The following is a 25,702-nucleotide window of genomic DNA, read 5'->3' as shown; positions in this document are numbered from 1 at the left end:
ATTTTTCAGTTGGCTACTTTTCAGCCAAAATGAGCTTTCAGAAAACTAAAAAAATTATTAAGTATAATACCATATTCTGGAACTGGGTAAAACAGAAAGCAACTCTAGCCAGCTAGAAGCTGAAAAATATTCTTGGGTAAGCACTTACCTTGGAGACTTGTCGAAGCCACCTTAAATACTCTGTGAATGTATCAAAACAAATGTAGTAAGTCTGGCTTTGGGGTCCAGAGGAGCTAAATGCTAAACAGTGCTGGTGCTTTTTCACTTCTTCTACCTATAAAAACAGAGACAAAAACACATCAGGAAAGCAGACCATTTACATAGTTCATTAACCATACCTTAGGTCAGTGAGCCTACACAGATTTGCATCTTTCCCTATATATGTTCCTCTTAATACTTAAAACACGTAAGTTCCTGAGTCTGACTAACCAACTTGAATTACAAGGAAATCGAAAATGGGGAGTTTTATCTTCTTTAGATTTCCCCACAGTAGTGAAATTCTCTTCTTCCTGTTTAGATTGGCACAGACGCCCTTTCTTATCTTTCTATATCCTCACAATAGGCTGCTGGGGTTCTTCCTTCCTTTGGGAGGAGTTTTACTTAAGACTTAAGGATTTTTACTGCAGAAGGATTTTTACTTTGAGCGACTTTTGTATTAGTCTGCATTACAACCTTTTTTAAAAAGAGGTCTTCAAGCGTGTTAAATAAGTTTTTAAAATTTTAACGTGAAATTGAGTTTAACGTGAAAGAAAACTCTACCATAAGAACTTTCAAGTCCTAATAAGGCAGCGATACAGTCAAATCAAATTTCCACTCCCAGTAAATGCTTCCTAAGCAGGAAAAGTCCAGACAATAAAGTAACATGGTATTCCACAAGCTCCTGTGCTGCAGTTACAAAACTGATCACAAGTCATAAAGAGTAAAGAATTTTCAAAAAGATCAGTATCACAGACTATGTTCTGGGACCAAAAGGCAATTAAAAGTTAGATGTCAATAATAAAAATTCCATTTAAAATCCAAGTGTACTGGGGTGCCTGGGTGGCTCAGTCGGTTAAGCGTCCGACTTCAGCTCAGGTCATGATCTCACAGTCTGTGAGTTCGAGCCCCACGTCGGGCTCTGTGCTGACAGCTCAGAGCCTGGAGCCTGCTTTGGATTCTGTGTCTCCCTCTCTCTCTGCCCCTCCCCTCCTCATGCTCTTTCTCTGTCTCAAAAATAAATAAAGACATTAAGAAAAATTAAAAAAATAAAATAAAATCCAAGTGTACTTAGAAAACTAGTAACACACTTCCAAACTAAGTAAAAAAAAAAAAAAACAAAAAAAAACATAATAGAAATTTAGATAGTCTTAGAACTGAACCATTAAAAAAATACATATCAAAATTTATGGAATGCAACAAAAGCAGTACATAGGGGAACATTTATAATTTTAAATACATTAGAAAAGAAGGCAGAAAATTATTTTGATGGATACATGTCTCAAGAACTTAGGGGGAAAAATACCAAACCAAAAACTGAATAAATTCAAGCCAGAATAAAGGTGACATCAAAAAGCAGAAATTAATGTCATGAAAACCAAATATACAACAGAAAACATGAACATTAACAAAATACTGGTTCTTTGAAAAGGCTAATAACAAAGTAAATGTCAACAGATATTAGTTCATGATATCAGCTGAAGACAGACATAAATAACATTAATAATGAAAAGAGAGATAGGCCTACAGATTAAGCAGAGATTAAAAAGAACATTATAAACAATTCTGTGGCAAAATCTCAGAAAAATATATTTTACTAACACTAAATCAAGAAAGAAAAAAAAACCGAAGGCCTACATAGTCCTATAATCATTTAAGAAACTGAATAAAACTTTTTCTCAAGAAATATCAGGCCCATATCATTTTATAGATGAATTCTATCAAAGTTCCAAGAAAGAGAACATTCCAAATTTGTGCAAACTCATCCACCCAACAAAAAATGAAGAAAAATACCACAAATTATTCTATAACCAAAAACAGATCAGAGTAGTAACAGAAAAAAAAAATTATAGGCGAGTCTCAGTTATGAACACTTATCTTGAACAAAATGTTGCACCACAATCCAGAAATACAGAAGGAAAAAAAACTGTATCAAAAACAAATTGCATTTACCTCAGGAAAGGCAAGATGATTTAACATTATTGGAACTATAAAATAGTTAATCACATTAACAAATTAAAGAAGAAAACCAGGGGCGCCTGGGTGGCTCAGTTGGTTAAGTGTCCGACTTTGGCTCAGATCATGATCTCACAGCTCATGGGTTCGAGCCCCGTGTTGGGCTCTGTGCTGACAGCTCGGAGCCTAGAGCCAGCTTTGGACTCTGTGTCTCTCTCTCTCTCTGCCCCTAACCCACTAGCATCCTGTCTCTGTCTCTCTCAAAAATAAAATAAATAAACATTAAAAGGAGGAGGAGGAGGAGGAGGAGGAGGAGGAGGAGGAGGAGGAGGAGGAGAAGAAGACCATATGATCACCCCCACAGCTGCAGAAAAAGCATTTGGTAACATTCACCACCCATTCATCATTCATGATAAAAACTCCCAGCAAACTAAGAACACAAATAACAACTCAAGCTGACAAAGTGTATTTATCAAACATCTAAGGGAAACTTCAGTGTTAATGATGATATACCACTCTCTTTAAGATCACTGAGAAGACAAGTATCTACTGTTTCTACTCAATACTATACTAGAGTCCTGGCCATTACAGTAAGACACAAATATGTATTAAAGAAGAAAAAAATTGTCATTATTTTAATATTACCTGATTAGCTACATAGTACACTCCAAAGATTCTATAGACAGTATATTAGAATAAATAAGAAAATTTAGCCAAGTGACTGAATATAAAATCAATACTCAAAAGTCAGCTGTATTTCTATACACTAAAGACAAAATATTTTTTAATGCGATTTAAGCTAATCAATATAGACAGAAATTAGACCAGTGATTTCTGGAGGATGAGGAAAAGAGTGGAAGGAAGGGGGATAAAAGGAGCACAAGGAAACTTTCAGGGGTGATATGATCATTCTTATTCACTGTGGTGATGGTTGAATGGGTGTGTTTAGCTAGCTATACTGTTATCACATTATCATCAAAATGTGCAGTTTAATATCCGTCGATTATACCTCCATAAAGTTTGGTGAAGATGCAGAGAAACAGGAACACTCGTACACTGATGTGAGTGTAAAATGGTGCAACAACTTTGGAAAGCAATTTGACATCATCTTGTAGCATGTGCATATGCCCTATAGTCCAGTAACTGCGCCCCTAAATGTGTATCTAAAAGAAGTATTTCTCAAGGAAGTAATTTATTTTAAGGATTTTGAATTAAACAGTTCATTGTACATTGTGCAGGACTGTCTAATACTTCATGTGACTTTTTTTTCACTGAGCCCCTGCCCTATAAAGGCCGATAGTGTCCCCTTGCACCAAATATATTGGTATTAACCAAACACTCTACTTTCCACGTTTCCCAGCCTTTCCGCAATCAAGGTGAAGTCATGTGACTAGTTCTGGCCAATGAGCCACGAGCAGAAGTGGCACGTGTCACTTCTGCATCCAAATATACAAAAGCCAGTTTATGACTCTCCAGTTACCTCTTCCCTTGCTTAAGCACCAAAGGAAGGTTGCATGTTCCAAATGTTATAAGGGAGCAGAGGAGGCTGGGTCCCTGTACAGTTATGGGAAAAAAGAAATCTCTACCAATCTACAGTGGACGTTTAGTGGAATGGGAAAATTTAAGTCACTGACATCTGGGGGGGATTTGTCACCATAGCATAATTTAGCTTACATCAACTGACACGTTGACTGTTCACTCACTTCACAATCAAAACACCTGCACATGTTATCCAATGTCCCCTTTGGGCACAGCACCTCTGAGAACTACTGTCCTAGAAAAACTACTTGTGTACCAGGAGGCATATCAACATAAACCCATTTTGGCAGAATCATTTATAATGACAAAAAACCAGAAGCAACCCAATGTCCAACAGGAAAATTACTTAAGAAATTATGAGGATTTAGAACCCTTACAGAGGGAAACGTTATACAGAAATGAAAACCACATACAGAACACAACATAGAATCTTATTATGAAGCATAATACTGAGTGAAAAAATTCGATCACAGAAGCCCACACATGGTATGATACCAATTTTATTCAGATCAAAAACAAGCAAAACATAGTTACATCATAAAACTTATTTTAAAAAAGAAAATGATGAATACATATTCTAGGACAATGGGTGGATACCTTTGGGGTTGGGGGATACCAGTGGGACAGATGTAAAGAGAACACAGGTAGAAAACATTGGTGTTTATATGGCTGTGATTCCTAAACTGAATAGCAGTAGGTAAATGGTTATTCAATTTATTCTGCATCATAATTTAACAAATATTAAGTAAAATATTAAAATGTTACATCTAAAAACCGATGTTAAATTCTACAGGATAAATTAAATATAATGTAATACTTGCACAATGAATAGAAGCTTATCTATTAAATAATTTTCCCCAACAATGAAATTTTTAAGAGTGCTTCATTTAGCTTTATATTTGGAATTCGACATTTGAAAATGGGAATTAATGATCATGCTCAAGTAGTGTTGTGTTTGATTTATCAGCAATTATTGCTAGGTTATGGCCAATCTATCTCACACTTCATTTCCAGCTCTGCTTCATAAATATTTTAAAAACAAAACCAAAAACCTTCCATTTACTCTTAGCTTTTCCTTCAACAGAATAAAACGGAATGAGCAGAATGAAAAAAGGAACAGATACACATTAATGAAAACTCAGACGGCAAAGAGTGAGTTATTTTTCCCTAACTCGGTCAACAGGTTTTAAAAGACTGTTTTTCGACATACTCAATTATTTTTAAAGGCATAGTACAAAACAGGTTTTACAAGGTTTGTCTGTGAGAAAAGGAAGCCATTTCAATTCATTCAATGGTAGAAGTCCATCCAATAATAGGCCTGGGAAACAAGACAAGTCTCTAGCCCTGAATGAAAATGCTAATTATAACTTGATCTTCTGAACCTTATCTGAACATTCCACTACTTTCCTGCCTCAGCTTCTCTGAGCACAATAATCTTTCTGGCCATCTCCTTCATATGTCAAAAGATTTTTCACCCTTCAAGTTCCACCATAATTGCTACCTCCTTCATCACAGAATTCCCCGATTCCCCCAGAACAAAATGTAATCTCTCTGCACTACTTTTTTGCATCTTAGAGCAGATTTTATTGTGTCCATCCTTCATCTCCGGATAGTAAATTATAAGCAATTCAAAGGCAGGGATGATGACTTATCCATCTTGGTATTTCTGGGGCACCAAGCAAAGTGGCTTCCCCACAGAGGTTATTTAATAAATAGTTATATTAAATTTGCCTAAGCAAACACCTAACATCATAGAGAAGAAATAGACTGTTGACCTAACAGGGCATCAAACATCTAATATGCATTTTTAATGATGACCTATTGGAGTAGTAATGATGACCAATTTTTCAGAATTCAATCCAAAGGACAAAATCTTCAGTAATAAGACACCAGTAATTCTTCAACGCTCAGACAAAAGTTAAGTAATGGCTTCAAAATAGATGACTGAAATAGATCTAAATGTATCTTGCAGCCTGGCCAGAATCTTTTTTAAATGATCAAGTATTAGTCTTCTTAGGATTAGACTGTCTAATAGCAGAGGGGCGGGTAGGGAACTGACATGGGCTATTTACATAAGGAGAGACTACTTTAAATTATGAATGAAGAATGAATTTGCTACATAGCAAGTGAATAATAACGGCATTTACTACTGCACACATCTGATTTTACCTAATTCATTCCTAATCCCTGGAATAAACAGATCAAATATTTGCCAGTTTTAAAAAGTTCACTTTAACAAAAGTGGTGTTTTATTTCCCCCTCTATTTATATCCTCCACGTTCTGCCGTCCTTCCCATGCCCATTCAGGGAAGAAAACAGTAAAGAAAATATTTGCTTAATATGCCCCCAGTTTTCACACACCCTTTTCTTCATCCAAATTTGCCTTCCCATTTATTAAAAGATTATCCTATCATTTAAAAATCAGGAAATACTAACATATAATTATGGTAATGATACATCTACCAACACTTGGGAATTAATAAATTGACATGGCAAAAAAAAGAATGTACCATTTTCCCAAGCAATTTGGTTCTATTTCATAAATGACAGGAATAAAATAATTAACATGCCCAAAGAAAAGCAGCTGGCAATGTTGGGAATAACTATCAGCCATATCACAGCTCTTCTCTGAAACAAGGTAACATTTCAATTTCAAAAATTATGAATGGCTAAACTGATAAACTAAAAAATGCTAACTTCACTGGTCACTAAACAAAAATAAACAGAGAAGTAGGGCAAAGTCGGATCAAAGATTCATGCAAGAGAGAAAGAGTCTAACCTTTGGTAAGAATGCTTGAATGATCCTTAAGCCCTGGACTTAAGGATCATTATTCTATCCTACACAAGATACACTCAAGATATCAAGAGATGTCTGCTAATAAATAATAACTTATCATCTGTAGCCTAAAATATAACACTGACTTTTAGTTGCTCTGTTTCAGGTCTGTAAATAAGATGCGTGTACCAATAAAGTGATCGTCACCAGGGCCCCGAGTGAGCCGATGCGTGGCCATTTTCCACAACTCCACCATCCAACAATGCCCACTGGTGGAGCAAAACAGGAACTGAGTAAGACCTCAGATGAGTGAAAACCATGGACCCCGTATTACAGAAATGGCCCAAAGTGAGCTTAATAACACTGGGGAACCCGTTAGCATTTTGTTCATTTTGAACTTACTTTTCCACCAATGAGAGGCAGAACATGCATCTTTCCGGCCCAGCTGTCTTTCACAGATGACACCATCAGGCAGGTCCCACACAGGATGACTTGGCGTCTGGCCCATCGGTTCACCGGCAACTGCATTTTGCCTTTACGGACGTTATACATTCCTGAGAGCTGAATCCGTTCAGAGCCACCAGTGCTGTGGGGTTTTCCTGAAACAAACACGCAAACATCTGAGTCCAAAGAAGTGAGTTTTCAACTCGTTGGCATACCAGATAAACCACCTGGACCACAGAGAATAATTATGGGCAACGACCTACTTTATAATCGAGAGACTCTGAAATGTGCAGTAATACAATTATGGTAAGAACTACCACATCTACTCCACACGTGCATTTTAATTTTGGGCGAAGAAGAGCTTTTTCCTTAAAACCCAAGGAAACGACCATTTTAACTCCTCTGTTATAACCCGAGTGTTATTTTCTTCTATATCTTCCACCATTTTTGTTTACATTTAAAAAAGGGATGACTTCAAGATTTTTATAAATGGCTCGAGTTAATTTCAGTACCCTTGGAAGAAAACATTACAGACCAAGATAGGAAAACAACCTTCATGCTTTGGCATTTAATGAAACTAATCTGTTGTAATGAAATTAACTGATGACATTCTTCCTTCTACACTGACTCAATGTACACGTACTATTAAGGAGATGGAAAATAAGTAACTTTTCTAATAAGAAAATCCTACTTGGTGGCAATGGTTAAGTCCTCAAAGACAGACTTAATGCCAGTTCTATGAAGGTTGGTGAGTGGTGCCTCTTGTGCCTCAGGAAGACAGAGACACAGGGAGATGCACTGAGCCTCAGAGACAAAGAGGGCACTGGGAAAGATCTTAAGAGTCTTTGTTTCCAAGCTGGAAATGAATCTGGCAGAATGACTTGCACACAAGTCCCATCAACTAGATGGGAGAACTCCTGTGACTCACGTGTCACGGCATTATAACAAGGAGAAAAACATTGCCAGTTGTAGACACTGAATGTATAGTATCAAAGAGGACCAAAACCCACTCTCAGAAATAAATTAATGAGAGACACGTGTCCTCACATAGGACCCAAGCCAGAAGTGTTCTATTTACTTGGAAATTTGCCTAGTTGCCAAAGGCTAGCAGAAGAAACATATTCAAGAGACATTATATTCTTATGAATATTAAGAACTAACATAAATACCAAGTCGTTTTGGTAGATGTCTAATACCTACTGGAGAAGGAAACGAAAAGAGCACCAGCACCAAAAATAGATCTCAGGAGATCCAGCGTGTTGGAACCATCCCAATACATACCTTTGGGCAGAAATAACAAAACCAGCAGGTTTGAATTTCACTTCCTCTTTCTCCCGGTACATCAGAATGTTTTATAAAATAGATACTGCACACTACATAATTTTGCTGGGGCCGGGCCAGCATGGAGTGTAACAGTGGTTCAGCTATTTAAACTTGGTGCCCAGCAAACAACTACACAGCTGCCACCCGCAAGGGAGCTGAGGGCCCCGCTGAATTGTTCAGTCACCAGATGCTAATGCCCCACAAAGAGATAGGAAGCCCAGGAGACTTCACATCAGACACGACTTGCCAAAGGCTGCCAATGATGGATCAGACCACAGTCAGTCGCTTGTCCCCTTCTGTACTAGTTCATTTACACCCAGAAAGAAAACGCTCAGACTCCCAGGCTAAGAGCTCCTTTCTACATGACAGACATTTCCTGTCGGAAAGCAGCGCAAGATTACTAGATTTCGAAACTCCAATCTCCACAAATGTAATAAAGTAACACAGGCTAACGAGAGATCTGATCTAAATATGCATACGTGTGTGTGCATGGGCACACACACACACACAAGCCTACATACAGACTAATGAATGCAAAGGAGACATTTTATTTAGCCCATCTGAGAATGGCTTCGAGGACACATGTTAACCTGTCACATTTATGTAGATCTGTGAGTAGAGATTAATGAAAAAGACAACAGGGGTACATAAAGACAGCCCTTCAATTCTCCCAACTCCACAAAAATCCTACAGAAAGTCCCAGAACAAATCACCAGATAGAGTGGACTATATATCCCAGAGAGATAGATAGATAGATATAAAGAGAGAGAGAGAGAGAGAGAGAGAGAGAGAGAGAGAGAGAGAATATGGACACATCAACAGAGATAGGCTTTTTATTCTCTAGTTAGAAAAATTCCCAAAGTGCCTGAATAGTCTTGGAGCCTATTGGTAAGATCAGTCTGTCCTTGGAAAGCCCTAAACATCCCAGCCTGAATCAAACCCCTCCTTGTCTTGTTCTGAGTGAATTTCAATATCCTTGTTGTCTGCTCCCTCCCTGGGTGTTCCAGATCACACACGCCCTCGGGACTTGCTGTGTACCAAACAGGGCTCCGGGGAATATGGAGATGAATAAGACTCTACACCTAGGCAATCAGCCACGTGCACCCTCCTTTGCGTCAGACTTCTTTATTCTATGACATAGGAATTATTTTCTCTCTCCCTGCCAACTCTCAAACTTCTCATTTCGGAGGAATTCCAACTGTCCCATGCTCCAATAAATATTGACAACACCAAGTGACCAATGCCTGCCAATTCAAAGTTGGATCGGTCGTGAAAACTTTTACTTTAGAAATGTTACTCTAATTCCCTGCAGGTTTAAGGCATTTCTTACATGACGCAGGAGGAAAGATAGACAGCAAAAGCAAGTTTTTCAAGCTGAGATAGAGACCTGACCACAGCAATGTTTGCTGCAGTCTACTTCAGTTTCGTCTATCGGCAGAGAATTTTACTAAATAAATGATTCAAAGTATTTATTCATTTAAGGGAAACTACGGTCTGTTCTGTTACAGTATGTGATTCATTAATACCAATGAGCTCATATGATTGTAAATAGAGGACTGGTGTCATTTTAACATGCTGTATTATGTTGGTTCATAAAGATTTACTCTAGGCAAAAGGAGCCAGATTGGTAGAATTCTAACTTTCAACAGCAAAGGGAAAAACCCACAGTAAATACACCGTCTCTGCACCCACAAGACAGCATTACTACTGTTCTGTCACTGTGCATTTTTAGTATTCCTTAAGGCAACTCAACTTCCAGCCTGCCTGGGCTGCCTGGGTTAGCTCCTGCGGCCCATCGTTACTTTTGTTAGTATTTTGGTTATAAAGATGCATGAACTTAGAGTCCTACCCCCTTCCAACTGCATTTTTTCCATAAACTTTTATGCCTCATTTACAATTGTGGAGAACAGGAAAATTTTCAGGAACATCTACAGAGTAACAGAAACACCTGTTTTAACTCTAAGACCGTTGAAACAACAGAGAAATAAGTACAAATTTGGCTGTTGCCAATTACATGCCTTTGCGAAATATATAACCACGTCTATCATTGCAGTGGCTTAAAAAGACTCCATAAAATTCTTTTAAACTCTTCCCCTCAAGAGATGAGGCCTAACTCCACTCCTCTTGCATGTGGACAGTACTTAGTGACTGGCTTCTAACAAAGAGAATGTGGCAAAAGTGAAGCGACTTCTGAAACCAGGTCGTAAAGGGCATGTAATCTCCTCCTTGCTCTCTCTCTAGGATCACTCCCTCTGGAGAAACCAGCTGCCCTGTCACAAGGACACGCTGGAGACCCTACGAAAAGGCCAACAAGGTGAGGCACTGAAATTTCCGGCCAACAGCCAGCAAGGAAGTGAGGCCCCTTTTCACCAGCCGCATGACTGAGCCATATTGGAAGCAGATCCCCCAGCTCCAGGCAAGCCCACGTAACTGCTGCCCCCAAATCATCTCGACGGCGGACCTCAGGATACTTGAGCCACAACCACCCAGCTAAGCTGCTCCTGAATTCCTGATTCCGAGAAACTAGAATAAATGTGTGGTATTTGAAGCCATGAAGTTTTGGGGCAATAACTCATACAACTTTTACTAAGTCGGTGTCAGTTCTATTTACCCAAACATAGCATTACTTTAATAACCCACTTTCCCCTAAAATAATCCACAGAACTTTGTACAGTAAAGGTCTACTGTAATCAGAAATATTAACAAACAAGAATAAGGATAGTATATAAAGCAATCACGACGTCCACAACTTAAGAGAACGGAAGTATTCGTGATGATACGGCACCAAAACCTAAGAGAGCCTGATCACTGCATAAAAATCAATGGAAGAATTTACCATGCCCCTAGAGCTGGAAATGGTCAGGAATAAGTGAAAACATTCAACCCTCACCTGACCTTCTCTACCTTTAGAGCTTAGACTGACGAAACTCTAAAGCATGTTTCTTATTGCATATAAATCCTTAAATCCTTCTTGACTACCTTCAGTGACAGAAAGACTGAATTAAATTACTTGCCTAGGGTCATTTCAAGAGCTGGCAGAAGGATTTCAACAACCCATAACGAGGTCTAGAGACCTGAGCACTGAACTGGCACCTGGGAATTTGGTCTCACAGCTGAAAGGCTAAACAGGCTCAGCGAGACGTGCTGGCAGGGGCTTTGAAACAGATTTAAGACTAGCTGCTTTTAGCTAATGGAAATGACAACCAGCTGCTAAATAGATTTTCGGAGGGTTAATTTGTGTATCAGATCAAAATATATAAAGTCAACTGCCCAATAAATCTTGCTTCTTACTGACAGCTACTCAATTCGATTAGGTTTATTTGTAGCCCCCAAATTACCATAGACCCTTCTCCCTGAGCAATCTCATGCCTTGAACCTTTCTCTAATCTCTAAATTCTTGAATACCACTGGAGCTTACAATTTCCCTTATAATATTAATTAAAACAGCACTGGAAAATGTGAGCTACCTCTTCATATTCTTATAGATGCTGTAAACACAGAGCCAATATAATTTTTGAAAAAAATCCACCAAAGCAAAATCGAAATAAAACTATAGGAAAATTAGCCATGAACTTAAAAAAAATCCAAAAAGTCGAAGTAATGAAGATGATTACTACAACGTACATTCTACGTAATACATAACAAGCGATACTAAATTCAAATGCCACAAGAAAATGCTGAATGAAGGAAGACAAGTTACAGCGGAGGGCCTCAAACTTCAGCATGCACCAAAATCACCTGGAAGGCTTGCTAAAAACAGATTGCAGGGCTCCATTCATTACCCAGAGTTTCTGATTCAGTAATCCTAGGTGGGGGTGGGATATTCTGCTGATGCTGTGGGTCTAGGACCACCATGAGACCCACCGGGTTACAGCATTAGGTTAACAATGTTTTTTCAACCAGGTGATCGTCAGCATTTGCTTGATAAACCTGGACCAAGGAAGTAAGTGCATCAGTTTGGGGAAAGGATGACAAAGGCAACCAGGAATGAACGAGACAGCAGGTGCTGCCTTTATACCCGCTCGTCCCTCTTTCTTCCCTCACTTCCTGTCCTCACAAGGAACTTGATTCATCTCTCAGGCATCTTTAAAGTTCCCTCCATTCCATCATCAAAATTACTCCTTTGTTGTCAGAATACCTGATGCTCACGTCTCTTCTTGGGATGTATATTTAGAGAAGGTATTTTCTTCAAAGGTGGGTTTCATTACAATCTTGAATTCACAGAGTACCTAACCCTCCCCTGCTTTATGTGTGTCTTCAGCTCCGTTCCAGGAGCCATACGTGGTTAGCTGGTGTAGCCTCCCCTTATTAACTTCACATTTGGCAAAGAAAACGCGTCTGAGAAATGTCATCAAATCAACCTTCACCTGTCAGGTCAGTGTCTTTGCCATCTGTTCCCTCCCTGAAATGGCAGTCTCATCTCTCTGTGCAGAATCAGACCATACCTTGAGAGCCTTTTCAACATTCTCCTGAGTTTTCTTTCTCATTGGATGAGCGATTGTTTTCCCTGGCTAGAAAAATCACTGTAACGGTTTCACAAACTTTTTGTTGTCCTTTCCATTACGGTGCATGGTGGACTTGTTCAGGTCCACAGGTTTGTTAAGCCTCAGCCACACCCAACATTCTCAAATTACCTACACCTTCTATTTTCTGGCTAAAAACCATCATTTTGGTAGACGGAAGAATTTTCATCACCTGCTTTCCCAGCTGGCTTTATTTTTGTCATCCTTCTCCACAAAGGATAATGTCATAAGGCAACAAGCATTCAAGCATGAAACACCACGAGTGAGAAGAAACAGCTGAACTTCTCAGAAACAACGGGCAACAGGCCTCGTGGTATGCTTGGTTCAAATTTAGGCCTCAGAATCATTACAAATTACTATTTATCATGAGGCTTTGGAAGCCTTGGGAGGATTAAATATTAAGTCTGAGAATGCCTAAGGTCTAGTATACCCGTAACAGCTCGCAAAAGAAAAACCATACTCACTCCCTCCTTTAGATAAAATTGTGACTTGTGTCAGAGGTGATGCGTACTGCTGTGGGTGTGGAAATCAGGGTGATGAGGCTAGACAGCTCCATCACTCCAGCTAAGTTTTCCCTGTGAGAGGCTTTTCTTAGGAGGGTTGTGAAGTTCCGAAGAGGCGTGCATGCGTTCATAAGTAAATGCTAAAATAAGAATTCTAAACTCAAGCATGAATGATTTGGGGATAATCCACACCACTACCCCACTTTCCTAGTAAAAAAAAAAAAAAAAAAAAAAAAAAGAAAAGAAAAAGACCCGACACGTTTGTTCCCTTTGCTGGTAAGAACAGACTTTGGCCGAGATGACTTGAGAAGGTTACAAAGAGCAATGTCCACACCATCACATTCAGACCCAGTGTGATTCAAAACGCTTATCCCCAGCAGTTCTCTCTGGGACGTGGGGTTAGGGTTGATGTTCCACTTTATAACACATGTCCGTAACGTTTAAGTTTTATAACAAAAACAAAGATTCCAAGAGGAAAGCAATTTCCTAATTCCTCTCTACTGCATTACGTAATAGTTAGCTACCTACCTTTTCCCCTACAAGGTTGTTCACACTAAAGACACTGAGTCCAGATTCAGATGTTCTAAAATGGACCTTAAAACTTACCTTGTACAAACGTCGCCTCAGAAATGTCTGAAACTCACCCATTTCAAATAATGACCATCCTTCCAACTTATTAGGAATCTCAAGAAAAAAAATTGCAAAACCTCCCATAATTGGCCCATTCCTATAATTTACCTATAGGTAACTATGGGAAACCTGATGAGCTTTATTTTAAGCCTTCTCAGAGTAACACACAAAATCCACAAAGTCCTCACTTATTTTCTGTTACTATTTCAAATGCAGCCCAATCATCCAAAGTTTAGAAGAAAGGGTAGTAAAAAACAACAAAATAAACATAATTCTACTTTCTTCGTAGTATTACAAACAATTTTGGTGAATTTTTTCAATTTTTTATCTGCATATCATTTATATACTTATAACATACACACCATCTTATATCCTGCCTCTTCCAACTACACACTTTCCCAAGTTGTCAGTCGTTATATCTTAAAGACTTGCAAGATATGCTATAAATTATCTTTTGTTTCCTCATTTCATTACTGAGGACTGTTTCCAAATTTTCATTGTACGAATTGCTGAATCAAAGAGCCTGATTTTACCAGTTCTTCCTAGGCAGCAACTCTAAATCAGCTATATATCAGCAAAATCAGCAAAATGAGCAAGAATAAGTATGCTTCCACGACTGAATATTTTCCCCCAAAGGAATGAGTGACCTTTACAGACATCCTAAGAACATATGAAAGAAACAAAAGCACAGTAAACCATACTATTAATAAAAATGAACCCACACCCACTCTCTATATGGAAATAGGTTTCAGATTGCTGATACCAGTAGATATATTTGAATACGACATGGGAAGTCTCTGGTTTTTAAAGAATGATTAAAAGAAAATAGACTACACAAGCAAAAGAAAGAGGAAAAAAAACATCTAATTTTTCTGATGAAAACATTTGTTAACATTTGTACACAGGCAAATAGCATTCTGACTTTATCCAGCACTCTATATTGTTTTCCCAATCCCAAATAACTTTTTACCAAAGGGGTAAAGTCAGAGGGAGAGGTTACTCTGCACTGAGTCACTAACTGGCTGTGACTACGAGGAACAGCAAAACACTTAGCAATGGATTAAAAAATAATAATAATGATAAAATTCCCAGGCAACCACAATGAAAATAGTTGTAAATGACTGTCATGGATTTTATACTGCTTGTTATCATGAAAGCATATTTAATAAATCTATCAGATCTAGGGTACTGATTTAATTCCTTGGTGACCAAATCACTTATTCACAAGTAAGTCCTTTAATCTTCAGAGGGTTCTAGAACCCTAGAACTCCAGTCTTCCTGGGCTTTACACTTCCTTCAACTCACCCCTTCCCGTGGCTTGTAAATTCCAGAGTAGGCCAAACACACAGTCTATGGTGGCTCTTTCCTAAGCGCAGGTCCAAAGCCTAGCACAGTATCTGGAACAGACTAAGCACTCAACAAGTAACTCTTGCACCAATGAATATACACCTATGTTCGGGCCAAAGGAAAAACCACTTCTTAACATACACGGCTCAAATTATGGAAACTATGTAATCTATAGCTATATGTTTGGGGGAAAGACAGGATGGAAGAAAAAACAGGTGGCTCAAAACAAACTTTCTAGCTTCTAATAATTCTTAATTTATATTACAAAGGAAAACATTTGCCTGGAATTCTCAGCCAAATATTTCAAACATTTTTTCTAGAAATATCAAGGGAGTTATTTTTTAAGTAAAGGAAGGGAGGTGTTAACAATGGCGTTTACAAGCCATCATTCCACAGCAGGAATGATGTCCATTGATCGCTTTTAGTGTCCCTGGAAACTAGAGAGCAAAATCTGTCTCCAAAACTTGCTGACAATAGGAAAAGAGTATTTGCTAGCTCATTCTTCAGACTATAGATAAAGTTACTAGAACACACTTTTGAGGAACATGAACGTCCAGGTACTGTGGAACCTTATATCAGAAATTCAAGGGGCACCTGGCTGGCTCAGTCACGAGAAAGAGCATGCTGCACTTGAGTGCTGGGTTATGAGTCCAAACCCCATGGTATAGAGATTACTAAAAAATAATAATAGTAATAAACTTAAAAGAAAATTTAAAACCAGTTCTTCATTTTCATTGTGATTTATAGAAGTAACATTATATTGTGATGGAACATGATTCCAGGTCATACCTGTCAAATCTAAATTATCAAAGAGAAGTTTTCATTTTAGTAAGGCAACAAGATATAAAATGTCATTGTTCAAAACACGGGGGAGTTTGAGTGACTTAGAACACACACTGGGAAATCGAAATCCCACATCCAAAACAATAAGATAAAAGCTTCATGGTTACCAAATATATTAAAATGATTTTTAAAATATGAGTGCACCAAAACACTATTTTGTATACATTCATGGCACAATTATATATGCTATTTTGGTAGAAACTGGTTGGGTGTTTCAACAATCCCATTTCATCGTCCTAGAGCACACATAATAACTGCAATTGTCAGCCTCTCTTGGAATTCTGCTGGATTCTTGCAACTAGTCTGGCCAAGAAAATGTGGGCAGAAATATATAAGCCACTTCCGGGTCTGCCTATGCCATACATCCTCTTGCACAGGCTCCTCACCCACTGACCAGCTGAAGATGGTCCAGCAGAATGCTCAGGAGGCTCAAGGGGGTGGTGAGCCACAAGATGGAAGGAGCCCAGGTTCCTGAGTCACTTGGAATGGAGCTGCCTGACCAGAATCATCAGCAATGGACTTGGTCATGAGAACAAAAGAAACCTGTACTGTGTTAAAGAGTAAGATTGGTATGGTTGGTTGTTGCAGTAGCTAAAATGTCTCTAACATAGTTATATTGAAGTCAAAGTTTCACCCTAACTAGAACTGAAATAAATTGCTATCATATTGCATAAGCAAACTCCTAAAACTGGGAACACCAATATGCGTTAGTAGGTTGCTAAGCCTCCCATCCTTCTTATGACCTACAAGGGGAAAAGGGCTCTGATCATTGTGCTACCTGTCACAAGGGAGAGGGGCAAGGGTAAGTGATGCTGGCACGCTTCTTGCAGATAACATAATGGCAGCCAATTCTCCAGAAGAGGGGCTCTGAGCAGCAGCCTGCAAAGCAAGTAGAGTGGCTCTGAAAGTAGCAATGATCCATCTTTTGGTGAAAATTACTCTTGGAATCCTAAACTATTTGTATTAGTTATGGACCCACATGCCTAGGTCTGCCATAAGTTGGGTAGCTTCAAACAACAGAAACAGCTGTAGACTCCAGAAGTCTGAAATCAAGGTATCAGTGGGGATGATTCCTTCCAAAGGCTTGGAGGGAGAAGCTGTCCTATGCCTCTCTCCTTGATGCTGGTTACAGGTAATCCTTCACATTCCCTGCCTTGTGGCAGCATGATCTCAATCTTTGCCTCTGTCTTCCTATCACATTATTTGTGTGTCTCTGTGTGCATCTCTTCTTGGAAGGGCACCAGTCTTTGGACTTAGGGCCAACTTTAATCCAATATGACCTCAACTTAACTTATTACATCTGCAAAGATGCTGAAGTCACATTCTGAGCTTCTGCAGGGACATGAAGTTTGGGAGGACACCTACTACACTATTGATCCCTCATCTGAACAAGTCTAATTTTCTTTGGTTTTACAGTTCTTTTTCAAAACTTGATAATTAAATAGTTACAGTACTATGCTTGTTCGGTATGCCATCGTGCATTCTCCATACAATGCGGTGAGTATATTATTAAGTTTACGATAAAACTTAATCATGAAGTGCCCCCTAAGATCAAGCAATTAGTGTTAGCTGAGCTCTGAACAGATTGCTAGGTACAACACGGCATCTTGACCTTTAAATGTTTAAGGCAAATGCCCCAGCTGACGAAAGTATCGTGTCTCTACGCACCGTATCTGGAAATTCAAACTACTAAAGATACATGAAGCATCCCATGGTTTTTGCCTGTAGCAGGGCAATAGCTTGGCTGCAGACCAATAATTGGTCCATTAGTAGACTGTGCCAGTGTTAGCAGATCACTTCCCTCTGAGTCAAAAAAACTTCTTTCAAAGTTAAACAAACCTCATTGTTTATTTAACTGTCTTCAGGAGAAGCTCTTAGTACTCGAAGAAGACTTAAAAACCGTGAAGATTAACCTGCAGACTACCACAGTCTTACATATTTTTTCAACAATTTTACATATTTTTGGTACCTATTTAAAACTCTAAATGAAGCTAGCATCCATCAATTAAACAAACCAACGAGACGGTGAGCTAATATGCCAACACATGTACAAACAATGTGCCCATTAGTTACAAAACACTGAACAGAGCAAACTTACTGAGCATAAACACTCACTTAACCAACATTCAGGGTAAAAATTACCATCAAAAATAGTATACCTAACATTCAATTAGTTGTAAGACATGCTAAGAAATGCCAATACAATTTTTAATCACTTACATGTATTCAAGGTCATCACTATAAATCATTCTAACTACCTGGGACTAGCAACTATATATATGTCAAAGTAGAAAAGCCATTCATTCTCAATTTCCCTCTCTCCCTCATTATCTTCAATTCTTATCAGTTCTATCTCCCAAATATATCCCAATCCAATAGCTGTCATCTTTTGCTGAGTGAACAACAAACTCTCTTAGTTCCTTTGTTTCCATTCTCTAGGTCACTGTGGCAGCCATCCACAACCCCTGTTGTGGGTTGAAATGCATTTCCCAAAAAGATATATTCAAGTCCTAACCCCCAGCACCTGTGAATGCAACCTTATATGGAAATAGGGTCTTTGCAAATGCAGTCAAGTGAAGATAAGATCATACTGGATTAAGGTAGCTCGAACCCAGTGACCAGTGTCCTTATAAGAGGAAAATCTGGGGCGCCTGGGTGGCTCAGTCAGGTAAGCATCAGACTCTTGATCTCAGCTCAGATCATGATCTCATGGTTCGTGAGATTGAGCTCTGAGTTGGGTTCTGTGCTGACAGCACAAAGCCTGTTTGGGGTTCTCTCTCTTCCATTCTCTCTCTCGTTCTCTCTCAAAATAAATAAATAAATAAACTTAAAAATTAAAATAAGGGATGCTGCAGCCTCATCTTAAAATAAAAAAAGGAGGAAATTTTGGACAGGCACACACAGGGAAAATGGGCATGTGACAACAGACATAGAGACTGGAGTGACCCAGTTGCAAAGCCAAAGAACACCAAGGATTGCCAGCAAAACCAGGAGCCAGGAAAGACCAGGAAGAATCCTCCCCTAGAGGCTTCAGAGGGAGCACCTCTAGCCTCTAGACCTGCAAAATAAATTTGTCATTTTTTTAAAGATTAAAAAAAATTTTTTTAACGTTTTATTATTTTTGAGAGACAGAGACAGAATGCGAGTGGGGTAGAGGCACAGAGAGAGGGAGACACAGAATATGAAACAGGCTCCAGGCTCTGAGCTGTCAGCACAGAGTCCGACGTGGGGACCGAACTCACGAACCGTAAGATCATGACCTGAGCCGAAGCTGGATCTTAACCGACTGAGCCACCCACGCACCCCTAAATTTCTGTCATTTTAAATCACCCAGCATGTGATAATATGTTATAGTGGCCCCCAGAAAACAGCTGTCAGCAGGGCTGTGCTCCCTCCAGATGTTCTGGGGGAGAATTTGTTCCTTGCCTTTTCCGGCTCAGGAGCTGTCAGCATCCCTTTGCTTCTAGCCACATCACTACAATCTCTGTCTGCAACTTCACCTTTTTCTCTATGTGTCTCAGATCTCCCTCTGCTCACTCTTGTAAGAAAACCTGTGACTGGATTTAGGGCTCTCCTAGATAATCCAGGATAATCATCCCATCACAAGATCTTTAGCTTAATCACAGCCGCAAAGACCCTTTGTCCAAATAAGGTAACACTCACAAGTTCTGGGGATTAGGACATGGTGGACATGTTTGGGGGCCATTACCACCTACCATACTAGGCATCAGAAACTCACAAATGTGTCTGGCAAGTGAATATACCTTTGTTAGAGAGGAGGAGGGGGGAAACCAAGGAAAGAAAACTGAAGAAATGAGGAAGGTCAGAGGGAGAGAGAATTGTATGTTACGAAGCACTTCTCCCAGTGGCACTCTACCCAGTCATCTCTACCAGGTAAGCTCCTAACTTTCAAGGCCCAATTCAAATGATGACTTCTCTGCAAAGCCCTCCCCCGGTCCCACTTCCCAAGGGCGGAGGGTCCAACACCACTACATTCATATCTTTATCCCAACCTTTCCCCCACCTTACCCTCAATTTCTAGGACTACCAACTCCCCGAAGGCAGCAGCCATGACTTAGTCATCTTTCAAGCTTCTATAATTGTCACAGTATATGAGGAGTAGGAAGAGGAAATAAAGCTAACAGTTATTTCACATAAGCTATCTCATTTAGTAAAAAAGAAAGCACTTTAAAAAACTGTATTGAAAATGGTGGCGATGTCTGTCAACTTTATCATTACAGTTAAGAAAAGGCAAAAAGGGGGATTCTAGTTGGTGTCTGTAAAATGTGGAAGTCCCTGGAGTGGCCGTCAATACCATCTGGTACCATATGCCTTCGTAAGATAAATCGGTGAAGTCAGCACAGCAAGCAGCTCTTTGAGAGAGCATGCCAAGGTCATGCTTCTGCCAGGACCTGGCCCAACAGCATGAGAACAGGCCTGATAACCTAGACACTCCAAGCAGCATATCCCAGGGCTTTGTCCTATGTTTGGGCTGGTTTTGTCCAGTTTATCACCTACAAAAAAATACACAGCCTCTGACTCCACAAAGAGATAAGTAAAACTCAACCCAGACCAAAAGTGTGTGCTTTCATTCATGGCATGGTATTGATTTTTGGTGTCTCTCATGAATTTAGAAAGGAAAAAACAAAACAAAACAAAACAAAAAACAAAAAAACCTAATTTAGTATACAGAATAGAGTCCCCATAGTTTTAAATAAAGCCTAATGATAAATACATTGATATTACTTTAAAGAACATATTAACATTGAAGTCTAAAATGAGAATTAAGGCAGGATTAAACTGAAAGTCAGATCCTGAATTCTAGACCTGGCTTTGCCACTAACTAGCTCTATGACTTGAGAGAGGTCATTTTACTTTGCTAGGCCTTTATCTCTCAAATGGGGACAGAAAATGGGAAAATCAGATTAGATCACTGGTTAACAAACTGTGTCCTCAATGGTCTTAAATCCCATCTTTCCCCCAATCCAACTCCTAATAAAGAGGGGAACGAACGAACACACACACACACACACACACACACACACACACACACACACACACACAAACTGATTACCTGATTATTAAGGGTCTTTCTTGGTACAAGGTCCTAGAGCTTTCTGTGATTTACACATTAACTATTCCTCAGATACTTTTTCCCAGCTGTATACAGAGTAGCTCCTTAATGCTCCCTATTTTTGTAAATAATGGTGATAGTGCCTTCAGTGTTATTATACCTGTTACTGGTGCTATTTTCTTCTGTAAGAGGTCAGAGGACTGCACGAGCTGTGTCTTTTGAATGTATTAATCATTCCCATGTGCAATCTGCTAAAATCAAGCAAATTTTTAAAGATCAGAAGAATGTTCCTTCCTACTCATCAAACTGTGGCATGATAATTAAGGATCATGGTTAGGAGTCAAAGTTAATGTTAGAAAGAAAAACATGACATTTTCATTTTTATAACCTTTCCGATGTTTACCCCTGTGTATGTCTTCAGAAATACCCAACTTCGGACAGAAAAAGATAATCATAGTAGAGCTATTTTGAGCTTCTCTCAAATTAATGACTTTAAGTCCTTTGAAAATTTACATGGTGATGGGCTGGCTCAGTTGGTAGAGCACATGACTCTTGATCAGGGTTGTGAGTTCAAGCCCCACGTTGAGTGTGGAGCCTACTTAAAAAAAAAAAAAAAAGTTACATGGTTATAACTTAATTTCCACTGATATCACTTAGGCCTTGTCTCCCTAAAGGTAATCCCCTCAGGGAGAAAATAAAGAAAAGGAAGGAAAATTTAGTTATTTTTTTTTGTTTGCGGCAACAAAGTTTTGTGTAAAAATGGAAAGGTGGTGGTTTCTAGCTTTCATGTAACATATATATTCTTAAAAATGCAAATTTAGTTACACTTATAATCCAGTCCTACTAAATTTCAATTCATAGTAAATGGAGTTTTGTATGATCTACATAAGCATCTCTATACACTGTAGTGGGCATACGAGACATCAGGTTCCAGCCCTCAAAAACCTTACAGTCTAGTAAGATAACCAGGAAAGTACAACATACTTTGATAGAAACCATGACAGAAAAAGTACAAGGTACTGGGGAATCACATGAGATACTGATTCCAAACAAACATGATTATTTTAGAAAAGTACTTAGCATTAGAGAACTATTAACAAGTTTGCATATAATTAGGGTGACGATTACATGATTGCATGCATGGATGGAATCCAAAGAATGGGCTCATCACATCAGACTGGTAACTTCCCAAATGTTTATATCCAGCCCAGTCTTCCTGCCTCTAACTCTCATTTCCTTTGTCCAGCTGTCTACTCCATATATCCACCTGAATGTCTTCTCCCACTTCTCCAAGATTAATCTATCTTTGGGAAAGGCGATTCCATCCAGTAGGTATCCCGGGTAAAAACCCGTGGTGTATTCCTGGACTCTTCTCTCTTACACACCCCAGATCCAATCCAAGCTCCACCTCTGCCCTATCTTTAAGATATATCCAGAACTCAAACCACGTATCAACCTCACTTCCATCTACACCAGATGTATTACGCTCATGTCTTTCAAGGATTTCTGCCATAGCCTGCGAGCTGGTCTTCCTGCTTCTGTCCTTGCCTCACACTAGTCTGCTATCAACACAGCACCTGGAATAATATTCCTCTGCTCAAAAGCCTTCAATGACTAAGGCTGCAAAAGCCCAAGTCCGTGATAGCCTAGCAATTTCTATTGACCTGGCCCTCTCCTGACTCTCTAAGACACACCAGCCTCTCACTTGCCCTGGTCATGCCCCCAGTCACACAGGCTTCCTTTTCTTAAGGCATCTGAACCCCCAAATATTATCTCTGGTTCTTTCTGTTCAGCCTTCCTCCCTCTACTCTAAAATCACTAACTTCTCAGACTAACCACGTAAAAACTTCTATATTAATTCTGGGTTTCACATTTGGAATTTGGAGCCTTTCATATTAACAATTATAAGCAGTTTTAAATGGCATTTATTCTTAGCTTGGCTCTTAACACTAACAAAATTAATTCACTAATTACCAATGAGTAAAAATTAAAAATTATATCACATAGAATGACTCTGTAGATTACATTACACGTGCCAGATAAAGCCTGGCAGCTATTAAATAGGAAAAAAAAGTTCCAAGCCAATAGAATCAATCGTAAGAGAACCCACATACACATACCTTACACGCAAGGTAAACAGAAATCTGAAAATGAATTAATAACTTATTTTCAGAGAAAGCATGAATTTTTCAAAAAATCTTTATTTTTGAGAGAGAGAGAGAGCACACAATGGGGGTAGGTGCAGAGAGAGAGGGAGACAGAGGATCTGAAGCAGGCTCTGTGCTGATAGCAGAGACCCATGTGGGGCTTGAAACTGAACCACAAGGTCATGACCTAAGGCAAAGTTGATGCTTAACCAACTGAGCCACCCAGGCACCCCATGGATTTCTTAAAATCACACCAAAATTTCTTTAAAATTTCTTAAAATGGATCACTACTAGAACCAGATATTTTCAAAGCTGTCTCAAGCCCAGTCAATTCTTTTTATGAAAACCTTACTAAGAATTATTTCAACTTCTTTATTTAACAGAATAGCTTTTAATCTAAGAAGACTACAGACAAGAATTTGGAAATTTGAGGGGAGAGGAGTTTTTCAGATTTGTTTTATTTGTTGTAATGGAATTCAGCCTACATAATTCTAACAAAACACTTATTGTCTTAACATCTGTATTTAAATCAGAAAACCAATTCTTTGTCCATCCTTCAGGCCCTGCTTAAATATCTCACATTTCTGCCTTTTTTGTCTATCAAATTAATTTCTCTCTCATCTGTCTTCCCGTTACACTCTACATACACTTCATACTTAAAACATACTTCATACAATGTTAAAATTATTAACTTTCTTATCTTCTGTTAGTTCAGGAGCAAGAATCATGCCATTCACCTATATTATATTCTCAGAGGGCCTAGGTCAATGACAAACACACAGTAGACATTGTCTACACAAATTGACTGGAAATAAGAAAATAAGAAATCACTTCCAATGATGAGAAAAATTCAATTTACATATTGTATTTTCTAATAAAAAACTGGATAGAAAAGAAAGAAGAACATTTAGCTGATGGACTGTACATAACTTGTCCTTCATACACAAAATGGCAAATTTAAACCTTTTTGTATTTTTAGGAGCAAAGAAAAACTAATTACTAGTTATGGATACAAAATTATAGACTGCAGTGATCAACGACAACCAAGTATAAACTAAGAGACTACAAATATGACCAAAAACCATGCATTTCTTATGCCAAAACCACCCTTCAATTTCTGTATTTATCATTGTTAATGGTGACAAACTCCTTCAGGGAGTGAAAAGCATTATTAACTTTTTAGCCGTAGGACTACCTTTTTTACCCCAAGTTGAGAAGAAATAAATGTTTCTCATTCATCCAGCTCTTGTCTATCGGCCTCTGCTTATTTACATCTTCAGTTTTATTTGAGGCCTTCAGTTTGTAGGTGCAAGTGGAAGGGGAGATGGATGTCTCCAGTCCCAACAGGAGAACAAAACACTTCTCACCTCTCCAAGTGAATGCAGGCCAGAGCCAAGCTAGCGTGTCATCATCGCACAACTGGACCCCTCTTCACCACTCCGGACTCCCCCACTCCCTTCCTCGCACACCGCGGAGGAGGACTCGGGAAGACACCACTGAATCAATTATTTCTGAATTCTCACCTCAGAGTTATCCAAAGATACAAATGCCTTGGCTCTAGGTTTGTCTGCAAACTATGTGTACAAAATGGTATCTTCTTGTTTATGCTTCTGCCCCAGAAATCATAAGCCTTAGAAGAACTAACTGCTCAATACACACAACTGAAATAGACCTAAAATTTTAGCCTAGTCCCTTTATTTGGTGTCCTTGAGTTTCAGGGTAAATACAATTCATGGAAAATATAACTTCCAAGACAAACTAAGATGGATTATGATTAATAAGGACTCATCACCACCTCATATTTTGCCAATAATGTTATATTAGCATATATTTGTTGGCCAAAGATGTGAGAGTTTCCTTTAAATGATAAAAAAGAAAATTATTTCGTGGTTGCATACAATAATCCCTAAAGATTATTAACTTGAAAATGGAAAACCTAATTAATACATTCATCTTATAATAAACCAGATTTCATTATGAAAAGGAACAAGGGCAGCTTTTTGTGTGAAAAGGATTTGAAACTACAAGCTGACTACTTTTGGATAAATAACATACTGATTTGAATTAATTCCTGATGAACTGAGCATTTCCTGGCATTTCCCCAAACAGGTTCTGATTCTCTTTATCTTATCTCTTTTAGACAACACTTCAGTTCAGATAATCCCAAACAAATTTATAGGGAAAATAAAACTGTACTTAAGAGCTTTAGAGTTAAAGAATATAATCTCACACTAAGATCTGAGGGCAAAGTTCTGTTTAGATAAATAGGAAATTATGGATTTCAAAACAAATGTTAAACTAATCTGCAAAGATATAATTTCAACATTGTAAACAACATTTAGATAGTCTAACTACAGACAGAATTAGTGTATACATAATACAGGACAGAATTACTATTTATC

The 25,702-nt window shown here is 38.7% G+C and overlaps 1 protein-coding gene across 1 annotated transcript in view; it reads right to left on the bottom strand.

The window, feature by feature from the left end:
• PHLPP1 (PH domain and leucine rich repeat protein phosphatase 1) overlaps nucleotides 1–25,702 on the bottom strand; it is a 216,508-nt gene that overhangs the window by 103,791 nt on the left and 87,015 nt on the right. Inside the window, exons 2-3 of the mRNA XM_023242072.2 lie at nucleotides 6,869–7,065; nucleotides 149–274 (exon numbers count right to left, since the gene is read on the bottom strand). Coding sequence (XP_023097840.2) covers nucleotides 149–274; nucleotides 6,869–7,065 — 323 coding nt within the window. The remainder of the gene's footprint in view (nucleotides 1–148; nucleotides 275–6,868; nucleotides 7,066–25,702) is intronic.

This window comes from Felis catus, chromosome D3, assembly GCF_018350175.1.
Source record: "Felis catus isolate Fca126 chromosome D3, F.catus_Fca126_mat1.0, whole genome shotgun sequence".
NCBI classification, from domain to species: domain Eukaryota; kingdom Metazoa; phylum Chordata; class Mammalia; order Carnivora; family Felidae; genus Felis; species Felis catus.
Note: the sequence above shows the minus strand (reverse complement) of the source record. Positions and strands in the feature narration are given on the sequence as shown.